Raw genomic sequence first — 18,968 nt, 5'->3', positions numbered from 1 at the left:
ACTCTGACAGTTCTGAGCCCTCAGATTAATCTGTCTATAATTCACAATTAATCTGTTCTAATAAACATTAGAGAAGTCTGAAAGTAAGAAGCATACTTTACTTACAGAAAGTCAGGACACTAAATTAAGGACTGTGTATAGAAGTAATAGTATATCTGTTAGGTTATTAGAGTAATAATGAGTGACAAGTAGAACTTGTAGTAAGAAGCCTTCTCTATGTATCTGAAAGTCACCTCAGAACTCTCAGACTCTGACTACATACTCTAAGATTTTGTAAGGGTCTAACAGTAAATACAGTACTGAAGGGCTATAACTCAGATTTATTAACAGCTACTTTTGATTTAATAGACACTGTAGGATTAGAAATAAATAAAGTAGATAAAGTAAACTAAAAAAATTATTTATTAACAAAGAAAAAGTTAAAAACAAAAGTAGATAGTTCTCTTATTTCTTTTGATTCTTTTGATTCTTTTGATTCTTCTCTTTACACTTTATCTGAGTCTAAATCTGTACAATCCAACCTACTATCTCTACATTCTAAGAACTCAGAATATTCAGAACACTATCTAGCCCTATTTACTACTTAGTAGTTTGTCTATAGTATTAAGTAGGGATAGTCTTAACTGAGTTTACAGTTAAGGATATAAGTCTGTCCTTGTTGAAAGAGAGAGGTTAATAAGGAAATATTAGTACATATACTTACTCTCTCAGACAACAAGGCTGTACAAGCTGTACATTCCCTTTAGAACAAGTAGCAATTTATTAGAGAATGTTCTAAACACTAGCTCTAAGTCTCTGTCCTCTTAACTCCCTTCTCAGAATCCTCTCAGATCTGAACAATGACTCTAGTAAATAGTAAATACACTAGTTTGTACATTAATAAGGCTTTTGTATAGGAACACTACCTCCCTACTTAATGTGTTCCACTTCTGATCCTAGTATATAATACAGACAGAACCCTAAACTAGAATAGTCAGATTACTGAGTTTGTTTAACTACAGATGACTATTTAGGATTATAAGGAAAGTATTAAGTTCAGAGTTACTAACCTTAGAAAAACAGATGTCTTTATTGGATTTGAATGGCTCAAAGCTTACAACCCTACTATTATTTAGTTAGAGTAAACACTTACATTTAATTAGTGTCTCAAGTCTTACAGCTACTTTATACTACTGTTCTAAGTAAATATAGACACTTTTAATGTTACTAACAGTTCTGATAAAGGTGACTAGTTGTTCTTCTTCAACTAGGATAGATATGTGAACATATACTCTAGCTAAGCTAGAACTGTGTCAATCTGAAGGATTTCTAAGACAGAACCAGTCTGAAACCTACTCAGAACAACTTAGCTCTAGAACACATATAGAGCCAACCTGTCAGACTTTGTCTAAGAGTTTCCTAAAGTCTTTAGTGAAGAGGAATTTGACCAGCTTCCTAAACATTACTTCTAGAACTATACAATTGAGTTAACTAAGAGCTTCTAATCTAAGGATTGTAAAGTCTATCTACTTAACTGAGATGAGTAGGAAGTACTTGACAAGTTTCTTTAGGAAAATCTTCAGAATAGCCAAATCTGACCCTTAAAGTCTCTTATAGCCTCCTCTTTCTTCTTTATCAAAAAGAAAGATAGGAAGCTCTGTCTAGTCTAGAATTATTATTGTCTTAATAAGGGTACTGTCAAAAACAAGTACCTACTCCCTCTGATTCAGGAGCTCATTAATAAGACACATACATTCTAAGTTTTTACTAAGCTAAACATTTAATAAGAATATAATAACATTTAGATCTAAGACAGAGATGAGTAGAAGACTGTGTTCTAAACCAATTACAGACTGTACAAACTAACTATAATGTTCTTTAAACTAACTAACTTGTCTACAATGTTCTAGTCATTCATGAATCACATTCTTACAGATCTGATTAACTTAGAGTATGTTAGTATGTATCTAGACAATATCCTAATCTTTATCTAAACAGTTGAGTACTACTACTAACTGATCTAAGCAGTTCTATAGTAGCTCTAAGATAATAAACTATTTCTCTATAAAGTAAAGTACTCTTTTACACAGGAGTTAGTAGATTATCTGAGTTTTGTAATTAGAGGAGGAGAGGTCTGTATAGATCTAGTAAAGGTAACTATAGTTTTGGAACTGGTTACAACCTTAAAACCTAAAACAAGTCCAAGTATTCTTTAGGTTTGTAAACTACTACTAACACTTTATTTAAGACTTTAGTACCATTACCTAGCCCTTTCACAATCTTACTAGCAAAGATGTTCTATAGTAATAGAATGTTTAGGAACAGTCTACTTTTGAGTCCCTCAAGTAGGCTATTACTAGCAAGTCTGTATTAGTAGTTCTGACAGTTGTAAACAAGTTCTAAGTTAAAGCTAACTCTTCCAACTTTACAAATAGAGTAGTACTGTCTCAGTTTATTAATAGAAAGTAGTGTCTGATAGTATTCTAATCAGAATCCCTCTCTGTAACTAAACAGAACTACTCTATTTACAATAAGGAACTCCTTACAATTGTCTGTTCCTTAAAGGAGTAGTATTAATATCTTCTTAGTACTGTACAAAAGTTTAAGATTTAGAGTAATCACTTTAATCTCTAATACTTTCAGGCACCTTAGAAGCTCAACCACTACTAGACCTGCTGGATGTTAGAACTGTAGAACTATAACTTTATACTGACTTACAAACTTAGAAAGCAAATAATAAAAGCTAATTTACTCTTAAGACAAGTAGGTTATAAAAGGAGGGAGAATGATAATAAAAATCTTGTTCTCCTTAACAATTCCTGTTTCACATCTAAGACAATCTAAGAGATCCAACTCAAGTCTAAGAATGTTAACTTTGTTACTTACATATAGTAAGCTCTAAGACACACACAGGACTGGGTTATAGTAAAGTAGTTAGAGAAGTAGGCTAGAGACTAGAAGGAGGATAAGGATGGACAAGTTTACTAGAAAGGCCAACTGTACATTCTAAAGGATCAGAAGCTATAGGAGGACATAGTTTGAGCTTATTACAACAATCTGACTGTAGAACATTCAGACTAATACAAAACACAGGAACTTATTACTTAGAACTACTAGTAGTCAGAAATGTAGAGGGAAATCCTAAAGTATGTAAGTAGTTATAATATGTACTAACAGACTAAGGCTTACTAGACAAGGGTTTAGACTCTCTTACATCTGTATCAGATTCTAAATTACTCTTAGGAAGAAGTCTTAGTAAACCTGATTAGTAAGCTACCCAAGTCTTAGAGTTACAATACTATCTGTATGATTGTTAATCAGTTCTCTAAGTAAGTCTACATAGTTCCAACCTAAACAGAACTCACTTTTAAAGGTATAGTGTGTATTTATTAGGATTATGTCTTCTAGTTGTATAGACTCTCTCAGAAACTCATTCATAATTATAGACTATAATTTGAGTTAAAATTCATACAGGACTTGTACACTCTTCTCAGAATTCAAGAGAACCCCTCTACTACATATTACCTACAGACTAATAGTCAAACTAAGTAAGTCAATTAGAAGATTGAACTCTACCTCTGAATGTTTATTAATTATTAGTAGTTGGATTAGTCTGAATAGTTAGCTCTAGCAGAATTTGTACACAATAACTAGTAACACTCTGTTATAAAACAGTCTCTATTCTTCCTCAACTATAGAAGGTATCTGTATTAGAAGACAGTTCTAAGTTAGAACAGTAGTTCTGAATCTGTAACAGACTTTGTAGAACAGATGTACAAAACTAGAGAGGACACATAAGCTCTTTTAGAGAAGGTAGTACAGGTTATAAAGTAGAACTATAATTGGAAGAGATCTGTAGCCAAGGATTACTAGCCTGGTGACAAAGTTATACTGAAAGCTACTAATCTGACCTTGAATCACCTAATGAAGAAGTTGGACAACAAGTGCTTCAGACCCTTTGTTATTGAAAAGAAGGTTAGTACCTCTGTCTACAAACTCTAACTTCTAACAATATAGAAGTGTATATACCTAGTGTTTAACAAGGTTCTATTGTCTTAGTACTATGATCTGGGTTTTCCTTTGTAACAAAGACCCCTACTGCCTCTACCAGAACTCATTAGTTCTGAACCAGAATACAAAGTAGAGTATATAGTAGATACTAAGTTGTTATACAGAAAACTCAAATTCCTTGTTTACTAGAAAGGGTACTCAGTTGAGGAGTGTACTTGAGAACCTGCTAAGAACCTTACCTATACTCTTAAGACAATCTAAGACTTCTATCAGCTTCATCCTAGTACTCTGCACAAACTCAGTCTTACAGATTTCCAAGCCCTACTGTTCTGACTTATACTTAAACTACTAACTAAGCCTAATGTTCACCAATCAGGACAATTGGTTTTAGAGGGAGGGTGATGTTACAGTTCTCTACTCTTGTACCTTTAGTTCTAAGGGTTCTACACCCTTCTGTACCAGAACTTAGGACTTCTGTCCCTTAAGAGTGCTATTTATAGACTATATGTATACTAACTCTTACTACTACCCCTCCTTACTTTATTATTCTGTTCCTTTAACCACCCTTTCATTCTTTGTTCATTCTATAGTCTCTTACCCTTTGTCCATCCCTTCATTCTTTGTACCTTTATCTTTGACCTTCCTTTCTTTCATTCTTTATAGCTTATCATTCTTAGTAGCTTATACTCTCTGAGTACTCTTGTGTAGTTTAGTATATATAAGTGTACAAGATCAGACTGGTCCTGTAGTCTTGATCTTGTCTACTCTAGGTAGTCCTGTACTCTTAGACTCACTCTATATACTCTACTCTTGTCTTACTCTCTCTCTCTGTCTATTCTACAAGTTCTGACTATGTTCTAGTACTTACATTCTGTATTTCTGTTGTGTAGGATAGTTATAGCCTAGGTCCCCTCACTGAGCCTTCAGGTCCCCTCTATACTGTTGCTGATATAATAGATCATTTATTATGATGAGAAACTATCATATACAAGTTATTTTGTACATGTATTTCACCAATCTTTGTATAAGTAAGGGAATAAATAATACATTCATTGTTTGTTTTTGTTAAAACATATCCTACTTTGTATAATAGTGCTTTACTAACAAGTGTGAAGTTCAGATTGGGATGATAGTATACATTTTGTAGTGAAATCATATTCACCTTAGTATGCTCATTATCTTTGTCTCATAGTTTTATGTTAAATGTCATTACTCTACTTTTGCTAAGTGTGAATAACAATTTATTTACAATTGTAATGTTTATTAGGGTCAAGTTCCAGATGTTTGTAAGACAGAACAAGTATAGAGTAGTGTGTACATTTGTGCTAGAGTCCAATATATTAACACAATATATTAGTTCAGTATCATTACAATGTATTACATTGATACATATGTTTGGATTATACTTGAAGTCCTTAATAACTTCTTTCATATTGTCAAATGAGTTTATAAAGTTGTCTACTTGTATAACACTATCCTCTTATACTTCAAATACTGAGAATGTGTTAGATTCAGCAGATAGAGCAGATTCAGTAGATAGAGTAGATTGAACAAGTAAGCTGCTAGAGTTTAATACTGAGGCTTCTACAATTACAGACTCTAGCATTAGTATTTTATTAATGTCTTTAATGAATACTGTTTTGTTATTGTCTCTAATGAATACTGTTATAGTAAGTACAGGTTGAGACAATGTAGTAGTAGTAGTAGAAGTAGTAACTGTTTGCCTATACTTTTTCTTTCAAGCTTCTATTGTTTTGCTTGTTAGGGGATTTTAGTAGTCTTTTAACATATGCCTGTACTTATTACAATTGTAGCATTTAACTTTACTATAAGGCTTTGTTTTGCCTTTAGCTACACTTTTGCCTTTCATTTGTAGGCTGTCTTGTTCAGTATCTTGTTTTGTTTGAGAGTACTGAGAATGATACTTAGTATATATGTTTCACAATTTGTGTATCAACTTAGCTAGTGTCAGAATGTCTTTCTGAGCTACTGTAACTGTTAGTAGTTGATTATAATAGGTAATCTTCCTGTCTAGCATTGTTACTACCCATCTATACTTACAAGGAGTAGTAAGGTTAATTGCTGAGATGTATGTATTATTATTAGGGGCTTTATTGTGTACAGACAACTGTCTGTAGATTTGTTCATTATTGTCTAATGTCTTATCAAACTGTAATACATGTCCTTTTACTATAAACAACATAGATATGTTTACAGTATGTGTCATTGTTGTTTGAACATCATATTGTTCAGAAAGCACCTTCATAAGACTTCTAACACTTGTATATATTGTAAAGTTTATATATATTGTATTAGTTATTGTTTTTGTTATACAATAATACAAAACATTGTCTGTACATATACTAGCATTATTAGAGGAAGGAGTATTGTGCTCTAGATGGTCTGAGAGCATTATGACAGTAAGTACACTGTGTATGTATAAGTACTATATCTTATATCTCTTTACACTAGTTAACTTTTCTGTTCTCTCAAAGAACTTTGTAACATTAGAGTCCTTTATTATAGTGTTAACAAAGGTATGTATTGTAGACAACATTGTAATAGGTTTGGAGGGAGAGGAAATTCTAGAGCTTGGTGTGCTAGCAGGAGGCAAAGGCATTCTACAAGAGTAAGTACATAAGGGTATTCAATAAGTACTAAAGCTTATAACCTTTTAACAAGTGTAGTAGAAGTGCCCTACAAACTCTCTCTTTTTAAGACATTAAGCAAGTGTCTACCTTATATACTACATAGTAAAGTCTAATAGTCTAAGACATTCCAAGTGTAGTAACACTATATAAGGTAATTAGGGATTTCCTAATCTAGAGTACAATCTAATACTACTCCTTAGACACAATCCTCTCTCTAACTCTCTACACACTCTCCTTCCCTACCTACTATTCTATACTTGATATCACCCTTAATAGGCTTACACCTGTGTGCATTTATATACTCTAGTACTGTTCATAACACTATTTTGAATAACAGAAGTAGTAGCTACTACTCACCTCTTCTAAGCTGAGTCTGTCTATACTACCTACTTTATCCTCTCCCTTCAAGCCAGAATGTCTTAGAGATACACTTTCAAAGTCATTCACAACTATTACTGAGTTCACTATACCTCTGATTGTACATTACATTATAGCTAGAGTATACAACATACTTGTACAGACACATTTCCTTTACAGCTCAAATTAGCTTACTTAATACTCTAGATTTCCAATCTAGGTGACCTACTCACACTTGCTACACACTGTTACAGTATGTCTATCTTTTCACTCTTATTGTTACTTACTAATTACTCTAAGCTTGTCTTACAGGTGCAGTCTCAATCTCTACAACCTACTCAACCTTATTCTATATACACTTATAATTTAACTTGTAAGAACTGAGTAACAACCAAAACATAGTGACAAAAACTATGTCAAACAGTCTGAGAATGTATTCATTCTTGTCTAACACAAATCCTACTCACAGAAGAATGAGGTAGAGGCAGCTAGTAGTGTAAGGGTTGAGACTGTAGAAATAGTGTATTATTTACTATTTTTGTATTCTATAATTTAAATATAATTATATTTGATTAATTATTTGATATAAAATTGTATAGTAAGTAAAAGTAAGCTATTCAAACACTTGTAATGACTTGTAAGTATTATAAGCAGATATTACACTGTCACAAATTAATAAGTATGTCTTAACCTTATAATTTAGAAAGTATATTATAATTACTTGTATAACTTGACAATTTATAAAATTATATTAGAAATTGCCAAGTTTTAAAAGTATTTTTTCTTACTTATTTAACATTGTACTTTCCTTACTTAACCCTTTAGGAAGATTATAAGTAATTAGACAAATTTTATAAAATTTATAAAATATACAAGATTATAAGTAAGTATAATACTTAAGACTTTTTCATAATGTAGAAGCTACTAATTTGACTACAGATTACTTAATAAAGAAGTTGGACAATAAGTGCTTCAGACTCTTTATTATTAAGAAGAAGGTTAGTATCTCTACCTACAAACTCTAACTCCTAACAATCTAGAAGTACATACACTTAGTGTTTAACAAGGTTCTATTGTCTTAGTACTACAACCCAGGTTTTCCTTTATAACAAAGACCCTTACTACCTCTACCAGAACTTGTCAGTTCTGAACCAGAATACAAAGTAGAGTATGTAGTAGATACTAAGTTAGTATGTAGAAAGCTTAAGTTCCTTATTTACTAGAAAGAGTATCTAGTTAAAGAACACACTTAGAAACCTACTAAGAATCTTACTCATACTGTTAATACAATCTGAGACTTCTATCAACTTCATCCAGGTGCTCTGTACCAACTCTGTCTTACAGATTTCTAAACCCTGTTGTTCTAACTTATACTTAAGCTACTAATCAAGCCTAATGTTTACTAATTAGAATGATTAGTTTTAGAGAGAGGGTAATGTTACAGTTTGTTACTCTTATACTCTCAGTTTTACTAGTTCTGTACCCTTCTGTACTAGAACTCAGAACTTCTGTCCCTTAAGTACACTGTATATAGACTATATATAGACTAATTCTCTTTATAACTTCTACTACTACCTCTCTCTACCTTATTACTCCTTTCCTTTGTTCACCCCTTCATTCTTTGTTTATTCTAAGGTCTCTTACTCTTTGTCTACTCCTTCATTCTTTGTTTACTTATCTTTGACTCTCTTATTCTTTATTCTTTGTAGCTCATCATTCTCTAAGTACTCTTGTATAGTTTAGTATATATACATGTATAAGATCAGACTAGTTCTATAGTCTTAATCTTGTCTACTCTAGGTAGTCCTATACTCTTAGACTCACTCTATATACTCTACACTTGTCTCACTCTCTCTTTCTACCTGTTCTGTAAGTTCCAACTATGTTCTAGTACTTGTATTCTATATTTTTGTTGTGTAAGATAGTTGTAGCCTGAGTCTCCTTACTAAGCCTTCAGGTCCCCTCTATACTGTTACTAACAGAAATACTGTATAATCTCCTAATAAGGTGTTCAGAAAGGGAGGAAAGTACTTACAAACACTACAAGGTTCTGATCTGGATGTATTCTTATAACTGTAACTTATATAACTTTCTATAGTGTACTACTAACTCTTGTTATAAACAGTTACTAAGTCAGAAGTATGCTAGCTAGACAGATTTGAGCTGTTTATAGTCTAGGTAGGTTGCTTTTCAAAGTTGGTCTAGACTAGTTAAAGCCTCTTATTACACTATTATATAGTACAAAAAGTCCTAAATACTATTAAAATCAATAAGAGAACTTTACCTAGTACACTTAATAAGTATAGTATAATAATACTAAATGTAACTATACTTGTAAGCACCTGGAAGTAACTTAATGTATGTTCTGATTACTACCAGTTTTAATGACTTTAATTTTAAGATTGTACTCACCTGTCCCTAATATAAATGACTCAAAAAGTAGTTAATGTAACAGAGACACATTTTGAGTAAGGACAGCTCATACTTTATAGTAGAATATAGAAAGCTGTTAATACAACATGTTACAACCAACTCCTCTTGGCCAGACAGTAGTATGCTAAAGACACTTATTTGAGAACCTGAGTAATGTGTTAGCTCCTAATAGTAAGCAACTTTCTTAAATAATACTATTAAAGGGAAAAAAGACACTTGACAAATTAACACTTGTAGAATATATAGAGTGTACTATTGTCTTATTGTTTCTTATAAAAGATATTGTGGAAAGTTGCTACAACCTGTTATAGTTGACTCAAGAGTTAGTATTTGTAACCTCTAAAGTTACACACATAACTTTAGATAAATATAAAAGGACTATTTGTAGATTAATTAGATTTTATCTTTATACTTACTCTTATACTTAAGTCAACCTCTTATCAATCCTAGGTCTTTACCTGTTCTGTGTTCTTGAGTAAGGCTCTAGCCTTTACACTTTTTTTTGAATAGGCAAAGACCTAGGATTGATAAGAGGTTAACCTAAGTACAAGAGTAAGTATAAAGATAAGATCTAATTAATCTACAAATAGCCCTTTTATATTTATCTAAAGTCATATGTGTAACCTTAAAGGTTACACTCTTCCCTACTCTAAAGAAATAAAAGGGGGGGTAAGAAAGCAATTAATGAAGAGGGAAGGGAAAGGTATAGAAAGGGGGGAGGGGAAGGAAGAAGGAATAAAAGATGTAAGGACAGAAGATAAGGAACACACAGTTATAAGTCTAGAAAAGCCTTGACTTAAGCTTTGACTTGTTAATGAAAACACACATAACTGAGACAGACACAAGTTTGACTAGAAGGTACAGTACTACTACAGATAAAGAGAAGACAACTGAGACATTAACTAAAACACATAGTTAAGAAGTGAGACAGTCCTCTTAAGAATGTATGAAAGAGGTAACATTAACTAAAATGTATAGTATTAGGAATGTATGAATAATAAGAACATGTTACTATACTAGACAATAACAAGAAGGCAACTGAGAAGGTCTTGTTTGACTAACAGTAGGCTGGGTGTTAGAGGTAATAGGAGTTGTTTAGTAGTGTGAGTAAAAAGGAGTATATAAGTTAGAGTGTATAATAAAGAGAACTTAATAACTCTTTAGTTATACTAGTACTTACTACTTAGAGGAGGTAAAAAATGATTAAAACACATAGTTAAGAAGTGAACAGCCATCCTTAGGTGTGTATTAGTGCTAGAAGGAGTAGAAGGACTAGGTTGACAAAATTGACATACTAATTCTAAAAGTAATAAGAGTACATATAGTGTGTAGGTAAAGTAGAGTGTGTAGAGACAATAGAGGGTCTATTCATACTAGAAGGACAAAGAGGGACAGGATAGGACAGAACAGGACAGGACAGGACAGGACAGGACAGGACAGGATAGGACAGGACAGGACAGGACAGGACAGGACAGGACAGGACAGGACAAGAAAGGGACTTTATACTCTTAGACACAAAATAATACTAGTAGAAGCTTAATACCTAGACTAAGTCCTAGAAGTTTGACACTAGTAGGGGCTTGATACTCTAACTAGGTTTATAACTAGAAGGTTAACATGTAGTAGAGGCCCTAGATATTTAGGACTAGAATTAATACTAGAGAGGCTTAATACTCTAACTAGGTTTATAACTAGAAGAGGGAATTTATACTTTAGGAAACAGGAAAGGAAAGGGACTTTATACTCTTAGTAGACAGTAGATAATAACAGTAAACACTAGACAGTGACAGAGTAAGAGATAGTATAGTAAGGAATAGACTGTCTTAACAAACACTTTAATAATAGAGAGATACACATTATAGTAAGTATAATAAGTATATAACAAATACAGTATAGTTGATAGCTTGATTGTAATATCTATTATACTAATAGTAGTAGTTAATAACTCAATTGTAATGTCTGTTATACTAGTAGAAACAGTATCTGTTAGTGTAGAACCTACAGCTTCTAAAGAGAATTATACTATAGTTTCAGATATTAGTAGTAGTATTAAGATAGTACTTCCTTACACAATTTTAAAACTAGTATTGTTCTTAGGATTAAGGAGCTTGAGTTTAATTGTTCTCTAGTTTAAGGTTGTAATAAGTAGTAAGAGAAGTATGAGTAGAGACAGACATAAATAATCTGCTTAAAGTAGTATAGTAAAAGTATATTCTTAAGTAGTAGAACCTTGATTGTAAACAGCTAATCAGACTCATAATAATGTGTAACATATACAACTCTAGTACAACTACACACACTCTTCTTAACACATTCTCTTAGAATCTAAGGACTAATCTGGTAAGAGTCTGTTAAGAGAGGGTAGTATAGTAAAGGTAGATAATAATGTCCTTATAAGCTCTCAAGAGTAAACAGGATATTAAACAGGATATTAGTGTAACAATTGTAAAGCTTATAATTAACTAAAGTATTACTATAGAGTACTGTAAGAGTGTAGAAGGTAGTAAGTGTGTAGAGAAAGCTGAGAGAGAAGGCTAACAATCTAGTAGTACAAGTAGAAGGTAGTAGCTAAGAGGTAATCCTTAAAGGGCCTCTACTACACATTAACCTTCTAGTTATAAACCTAGTCAGAGTATTAAGCCTCTACTAGTGTTAAACTTTTAGGACCTAGTCTGAGTATTAAGCTCTTACTAGTGTCATTTTGTATCTAAGAGTATAAAGTCCCTTTCCTGTCCTGTCCTGTCCTGTCCTGTCCTGTCCTGTCCTGTCCTGTCCCCCTTTGTTCTTTTAGTATAAATGAACCCTTTATTACCTCTACACACTCTGTTTTACTTACACACTATATATACTCTCATTACTCTTAGAATTAGTGTGTCAATTTTGTCAACCTAGTCCTTCTACTCCTCCTAGTACTTATACATACTTAAGGATGACTGTTTACTTCTTAACTATACATTTTAATCATTTTTTACCTCTCCTAAGTAGTAGGTACTAGTATAACTGAAGAGTTGTTAAGTTCTCTTTATTATACACTCTAACTTACACACTCCTTTTTACTCACACTACTAAACAACTCTCATCACCTCTGACACTCAGCCTACTGTTAGTCAAACAAGACCTTCTCAGTTGCCTTCTTACTATTGTCTAGTACAGTAACATGTTCTTATTATTTATACATTCCTAACATTATACATTTTAGTTAATGTTGTCTCTTTTATACATTCCTAAGAGGACTGTCTCACTTCTTGACCATACATTTTAGTCAATGTCTCAGTTGTCTTCTCTTTATCTGTAGTAGTACTGTGCCTTCTAGTCAAACTTGTGTCTGTCTCAGTCATGTGTGTTTTCATTAACAAGTTAAAGCTTAAGTCAAGGCTTTTCTAGACTTATAACTGTGTGTTCCTTATCTTCTGTCCTTACATCTTTTATTCCTTCTTCCTTCCCCTCCCCCCTTTCTATACCTTTCCCTTCCCTCTTCATTAATTGCTTTCTTACCCCCCCTTTTATTTCTTTAGAGTAGGGAAGAGTGTAACCTTTAAGGTTACACATATGACTTTAGATAAATATAAAAGGGCTATTTGTAGATTAATTAGATCTTATCTTTGTACTTGCTCCTGTACTTAGGTTGACCTCTCATCAATCCCAGGTCTTTGCCTGTTCTGTGTTCTTGAGTGAGGCTCCAGCCTTTACAGTATTATTAATTAGTTGAAACTGTAAAAGTAAACATAAATACTTATCTACTTAGATTACTATTAATAAAGTAGTAGTATACTTTGGAAATCCTGTTGTTACACATTTCTAATTGACTCAGATGAATTATTAGGAACAACAGAAAGAATAGTTTGTTGACAAATGTGTTGATTAAAAAGTGCCTGTACTAATAGACTGTATGTCTTTAGCTGAGTAATCATAGGACATAATGCTAGCACCTATCTTTAGTTTATGAATGCAATAAAGGGAGACCACCAGGGTATGGACAATTTACAGTACAGGGCCACAGACCCTTTGTGCACAGAATGGAAAGATATAAGTTAGTAGAGAGGTTATAAAGTAGGTATTCACATTTATGAATAGGGTTTGGTATTACATCTTGATCCAAGGAAACCTGAATAAATATCAAGGGATTGATGAACAAGCACAGTTGCCAGGTATAACAGCTATCCTATTGAGCCAGCACGTTAGTTTGAGGCAGGGCCTAGAAAGTTGAACATCAACACTGTGGGCGTTTCAAGCTCCGCTTTAACCCACTTCCGGATAAATGACATTTGATCGCCGTGAAGTGCATATAGCCACATGGCAGTTCAATTGATTATCGAACGTGTAGTGTCCAAACGAACAGGTGTCAATGCTAGACCTTTATGAAAGCAATTTGTACATTAGAATCGTCCTTATACGACCATTCTGAATCGGACGTTCATTCACCAAGCAATCGTTCGAACTTCGGAATACACATTTTGTGTATACTACACTCCAAAAAACGTCGAAAATTACCTGCTTCTTATCCTCACAAGTCTATCTAACGGCGAATTCCAAGGCTTGAACAAGACGGGAGCCTCGACGAAACAGTCTTGTTGTCGAGACTGCCGCTGACTAAGATTGCCTGCACTCCCTTCCTAGTGCTCCTCTCCAGGAAGAACGAACGGATTCATTTCTTTATAAGAGGTATCATTTGACTTCGGTGTAGAGTATACAGAAAGGGAGAACAGTACTTACGGGCACCGCGAGGCTCCGATCCGGATGTACTCACGTGGCTGCGACCCGCATAACCTTCTGCAGTGTACTGCTGACTCTGGTTATGAACGGCTGTTGAGTCGGAAGTACGCCAGCTAGGCAGGTTTGAGCTGTTCATAGTCTGAGCGGGCTGCTTCTCGAAATCGTGCTGAATCATTTGAAGCCTCTTTTTGCGCCACTGCATAGCACGACGAGTCCCAAACACTACCGCAAGCAACAACAGAACTCCGCCCAGAACACCTAACACGATTTGCGTAGTGTTACTGGGTGTAGCCGTCTGAACAGCCGTGCTCGGTTGCACCTGGAAGTAACTCAATGTATAGTTGCGATCACTGCCTGTCTGGATGACTTCGATTGTAAGATTGTGTTCGCCTGCCCCCAATATAGACGACGACTCGAATAGCAGCTGATCCGGCATCGATGTATTTTGTGTCAGGATGGGTTCACTATTCGTGGCAGAAGGCGAGGAACTATCAACGTAATAATTCGCGACCAGTGCCCCTTGACCGGGCGGAACGATACCAAAGACGCGAATTTGAGAGCCTGTGTATCTTGTCAGCTCCCGACGGCAAGCACTTTCCTTGCACCATACCATTGAAGGGAACAAAGACGCTCGACGAAATCTCGGCCGTTGAGTGACTAATGCCTACTATCGTGCTGTTGTCCCCGTTAGAAAATACTGGATTAGGTTGCCACGACCCTTGGTAGTCAACCTGTGTATCATTATTATCGATTATTTGAAACTGTCAGAGTTGAACGTGAATATGAGTATTCGTTTGCTCGGATTAGTGACGGTTTAAAGTGGCGAACTTCAGGCATTTCGATATTATCCGTGCTAATTGACCAACAGATAGATTATCAGAAGTGACGATTCGTTAATGCGGAATCGATTGGCAAGTGCCTGCACTGATAGATGTCACATTTCAAGCTAAATGACTGTGGAAAGCAACACTAACACCTACCTTTATTGGTGAATGTAAAAAACGAAGACCACCAGGGTAAAGAGAACTCGCAATACAGGGCCACAGACCCTTTTAACGTTGCACACGAAAGGAAAGAGAGGAGGACTTTTCAAGTAATGCGGAGAGTATATAAAACAGATATTCGCGCCCGAGAATAAGCGATTGATGGCACAGTTGGTCCAGGGAAACCGGATCAGGGTTCAAAGAAGCGGTTAATAAGAGAAGTCGTCAGGTGTACAAATAACTACTTGGTAGAGAATGGCTAGACATTGACTTGATAGAGAAAATGGCAAGTGGAACTAGTAAGTAGAACACAGTAAGATATTTGTTGCTCATCCAGCAAGGCTACCATTTAAAAAAAAATGGGGACTGTTCAATTCGCTCGACGGTGGACGAGGCATTGCCTTAGCGCAGTGGACTGGATGATTTTATCGGAAGTAATGAAGGTAACCACGAATGAATCGTGTGAATATTTGGGCGCACCATCTTTGTGCTACAATCAAGTAATCGAAGAAGAATCACAGGAGGCGGGTTGATTGATAAGAGTGGCCAATGAGAAAAAACATAAGTATGCATTGCTGCATGGGTCCGAGTCGGAATTCTTGCTTGCTATTAGCCCATCTCAATTCTAAAAACAAAGGGTGAATATTTATGCCCTCGGCACATCAAATGGTGCCTGGAAGGAGAAAATATTGGAGTAAAAACAGCATTTAGAAATGAGAACTACAAAGTATGCTGATCCATCATTCCTGCAGACCTTAAAATAAAAAATACAGTGATCATTACCATAAGTAGATAGAACTAAGAAATAATACCATTTCCTGCTTAATTTCTGTGTGTCTTACCCTCGCTATGTCCCAAGAAACACAAACTGGCAGCTCTCAGCCTGGGGGAAATGTTGCTGAACATCCTCAGCACTTATCTCATAGTCCTACTCCTGCTACCTTTGCTTCTCAACTGCTTGATCCAAACTATATGCACTCTGGATATGGATATGGACATACTCCTCAAAGACACTCGACACCAGGTCACGCATTTGCTCACAATAGTCAACCTGGGTACCAGTATGCACCCTATACAGCTCAGTTCTACCAGCAAAGTCCTTCAGCAATGCTAGGACATTCTCCAGCAAATCAAGGCACTCCTTTTCAAGCTCCTCAGACACCAAGCACTCCGAATTTTCTTGTTGACAATCAAGGTCACCAAATCTCACCAAGAAGAGCTGGAGGGCATATTACAGATAGGGTAGAGGATTTGGACTCTAGTGGTGATCAGGCAGAGGCTATTCTAGCACCTGGTATGTAAATTTCAATTACTTTACTGTTTCTAAACTAATTACAAGATTTAAACGAGATTTGAAAGGAAAATCTAAGGCAAAGGAAGCAAAGAAGGACAAGACAGTGAAGAAACCAGCAGGGAAGCAAAAGAAAGGTCAGGGGTCAAAATCTGGTGTCAATGCTCGAGAAGGAGGCAAATCTGATGAGGAAACAGATAGTCTTGATCTGAAGTTGAAAGCTGCTGCCAATATCAAGACATCTGCCTCCTCTATGTCAGAGAGAGCTTGTTGGACAGATGATGACAAGACAGCTCTCTTGTCTTATGTCCTTGATGCCTCCCAGTGGCCAGATTTCAAAGTGAAACAAGGGTAATACTTCCAATATGTGAGTGAATTACATTTTCTACATGTCACACACTAAGGACCTTATCAATTGTCTTGCTGTCCCTAGATTTCACAGCATATCCTTACTGATAAGACTACTGAGCAAGTTAGATCATGTATGAATCTTATGTGGTCAAAGTTCGCAGCCTGTCGAGCTCGTCAGGAGCACACAGGAGGTGGAGATGGAGATGTATTCAGAATCAACCACCTCAACCTTGAGGATGCTGCATTAAATGATGAAACTGATACTAAGAAAAAGAGGAAGAGAAGTGGAAGGTCAGCTACAGCTGCTTCATTTTCTGAGGCTCAGCTGGATGCATTCGAGGCCTCAATCCATTTTCAGATGCTTGACGAAGTGTAAGCACCAATTTTGTATATTTTTACTTTTTTTACTTTTTTTTTCTTCAGGGCACACAATCATCCAAACATTGTAAAGATGTTTAATATATCATCTGAAAAACCTATGAGTGATGATGATGACAAAATACAAATGGGTTCAAAGGCAAAAAAAGCAAGGAAAAGGGAAGAAGAAGACACAGAGGATCTATTTAGTGAGTCCCTGTGAACCATGGCAGCCCACAATGATGAAAAACTGTGCTGTAATGAAGAACGTCTGAGGATGGAGTGAGAACGATTTGCATGCAAAACTGCAGAGGTACAGATACTATCTGAGGAACAGAAGGCTCGTTTGCTCAATGAGAAGTGGCATGCTTATCATGTTACATTGGATCACCCAGATCCATTCACTCAGAAGTGTGCAGAAAAACTGAGGAGAGAGATAGCTGAATTGGAAGGGATGGAGCTTCCAGAAGAGACTGCTTGATATCACTTTCAGCTCCTCTCTGTCTTTTCGTCTCAGCAGCACCACGAGTCCTAGATGCTGTCTTTTGCACAACAACTTCAGTACAGAAAAGGATAAACAAGTTCTTTGGACATGGGACGTAATTCACGTTCTCTGCAAGTTTGTGTACAATCTTACACTCTGTTGACACATAACAGCTGTTGAGTATGGCTATAATTTATGAATAGTTATAGTGCAACTGTTGCTGCCAGTACTGCCTGTATTTCCCTTTGCTGCCATTGCAGACAAATCATTAATTGTAACTGTAGTGTTCTGTGCATATTGTTCAACTTGTTTATCAGTTTGTGCCTCAGAGAATGTGCCAAATTCATCAAGGATCCATCTGTTCCAAGATAATTGCCAGATGATACTTCTCTGCTAGAATATGTTGATCTGTGGATGATTAACGTTTTGCGAAGATGACAAGACGATTAACCTTTCGAAGACACATGAAATATATTTAAATAGATGCTGTAACTGCCAGATTTTGTCTATGGAGACAAAATGGAACATTGGTATCTCTACAGACTAGCTCAATTACATTAACACTGTGTATAGAAAAGTACGGAAGACTTGTGCTCAACATGTTATGAGGTGCAAAGGTATGAGGGGCTGAGGATTGCAACAGAAGGAGGAATATATGAGCATAGAAATAGTTTACATAGAGAATAACTGAACAAGACGTTTTCACCTATAAATTCCTGCTGCATATAGATTGTCTTCACCTATACCATCAATAGGAATATTACCTCTATGATTCAAGAAAGCATCTTCATCCATTTCATTCTCTCCAGCATCATCAACATCCTCCTCCCCATTGAACCCTTCAATTGTTGTAGGATCATCTCTAATACCTTGCAAAATATTGTGTAAAATCATGCATGCTTCAACTGTTCTCCACATAGCCTCCAAATCATAACCAGGAAGGTTTCTGAGGCAGGGAAAGCAGCCTTTGAGTCTTCCAAAAGCATGTTCAATACATACTCGAACTTTTGAGAGGTTGAAGTTCCAGTCTCTCCTCTGGCGTGCCTCAAGTCGATTTGCAGTAATATCATACTCAGCAAAGGGCCTAATAGTAAACATTGTGATAGGATACCCTAGAAAAAGAAATAAGAAGAATACTGGAAGTATATTACTACTTTAATCATACCTTTGTCTGCTAAAATATACTCATCATCCTGGAAGAATTGTCTTCTTTGTCTACACAAAGCTGATTGCTTGAAAACCTTTGTATCCTGTACACTTCCAGGCCATCCCATGTCATAATGGGTGAAAAACCCTCTGTGATCACACACAGCCTGGACTGCAAACTTAAATATAAGAATATCTGTTAATATTATTTG

At 35.4% G+C, this 18,968-nt stretch overlaps 3 protein-coding genes across 3 annotated transcripts; 1 reads left to right on the top strand and 2 right to left on the bottom strand.

Annotated features, from left to right (window-relative positions):
- Positions 1–6,575: 6,575 nt before the first annotated feature.
- On the bottom strand, positions 6,576–14,981 carry FOMMEDRAFT_160833 (uncharacterized protein; the record flags this gene model as incomplete). Its single annotated transcript, XM_007270489.1, has 4 exons — positions 6,576–6,590; positions 14,179–14,705; positions 14,755–14,905; positions 14,973–14,981. 4 exons carry the CDS (start codon positions 14,979–14,981, stop codon positions 6,576–6,578), a joined length of 702 nt encoding a protein of 233 aa, XP_007270551.1.
- A 995-nt stretch (positions 14,982–15,976) lies between these two features.
- FOMMEDRAFT_160832 (uncharacterized protein) lies at positions 15,977–17,145 on the top strand (the record flags this gene model as incomplete). Its single annotated transcript, XM_007270488.1, has 3 exons — positions 15,977–16,421; positions 16,487–16,758; positions 16,924–17,145. 3 exons carry the CDS (start codon positions 15,977–15,979, stop codon positions 17,143–17,145), a joined length of 939 nt encoding a protein of 312 aa, XP_007270550.1.
- Positions 17,146–18,444: 1,299 nt separating this feature from the next.
- On the bottom strand, positions 18,445–18,705 carry FOMMEDRAFT_69517 (uncharacterized protein; the record flags this gene model as incomplete). The annotated part of the gene is made up of 1 exon (XM_007270349.1): positions 18,445–18,705. A coding segment is annotated over one exon (261 nt), but the record flags the coding sequence as incomplete, so codon positions are not given.
- Between the last annotated feature and the right edge of the window lie 263 nt (positions 18,706–18,968).

The sequence above is a fragment of the Fomitiporia mediterranea genome (assembly GCF_000271605.1).
Source record: "Fomitiporia mediterranea MF3/22 unplaced genomic scaffold FOMMEscaffold_13, whole genome shotgun sequence".
Classification (NCBI taxonomy): Eukaryota; Fungi; Basidiomycota; class Agaricomycetes; order Hymenochaetales; family Hymenochaetaceae; genus Fomitiporia; species Fomitiporia mediterranea.
The sequence above is the reverse complement of the archived record's forward strand: the minus strand, read 5'-3'. Positions and strand labels throughout refer to the sequence as shown.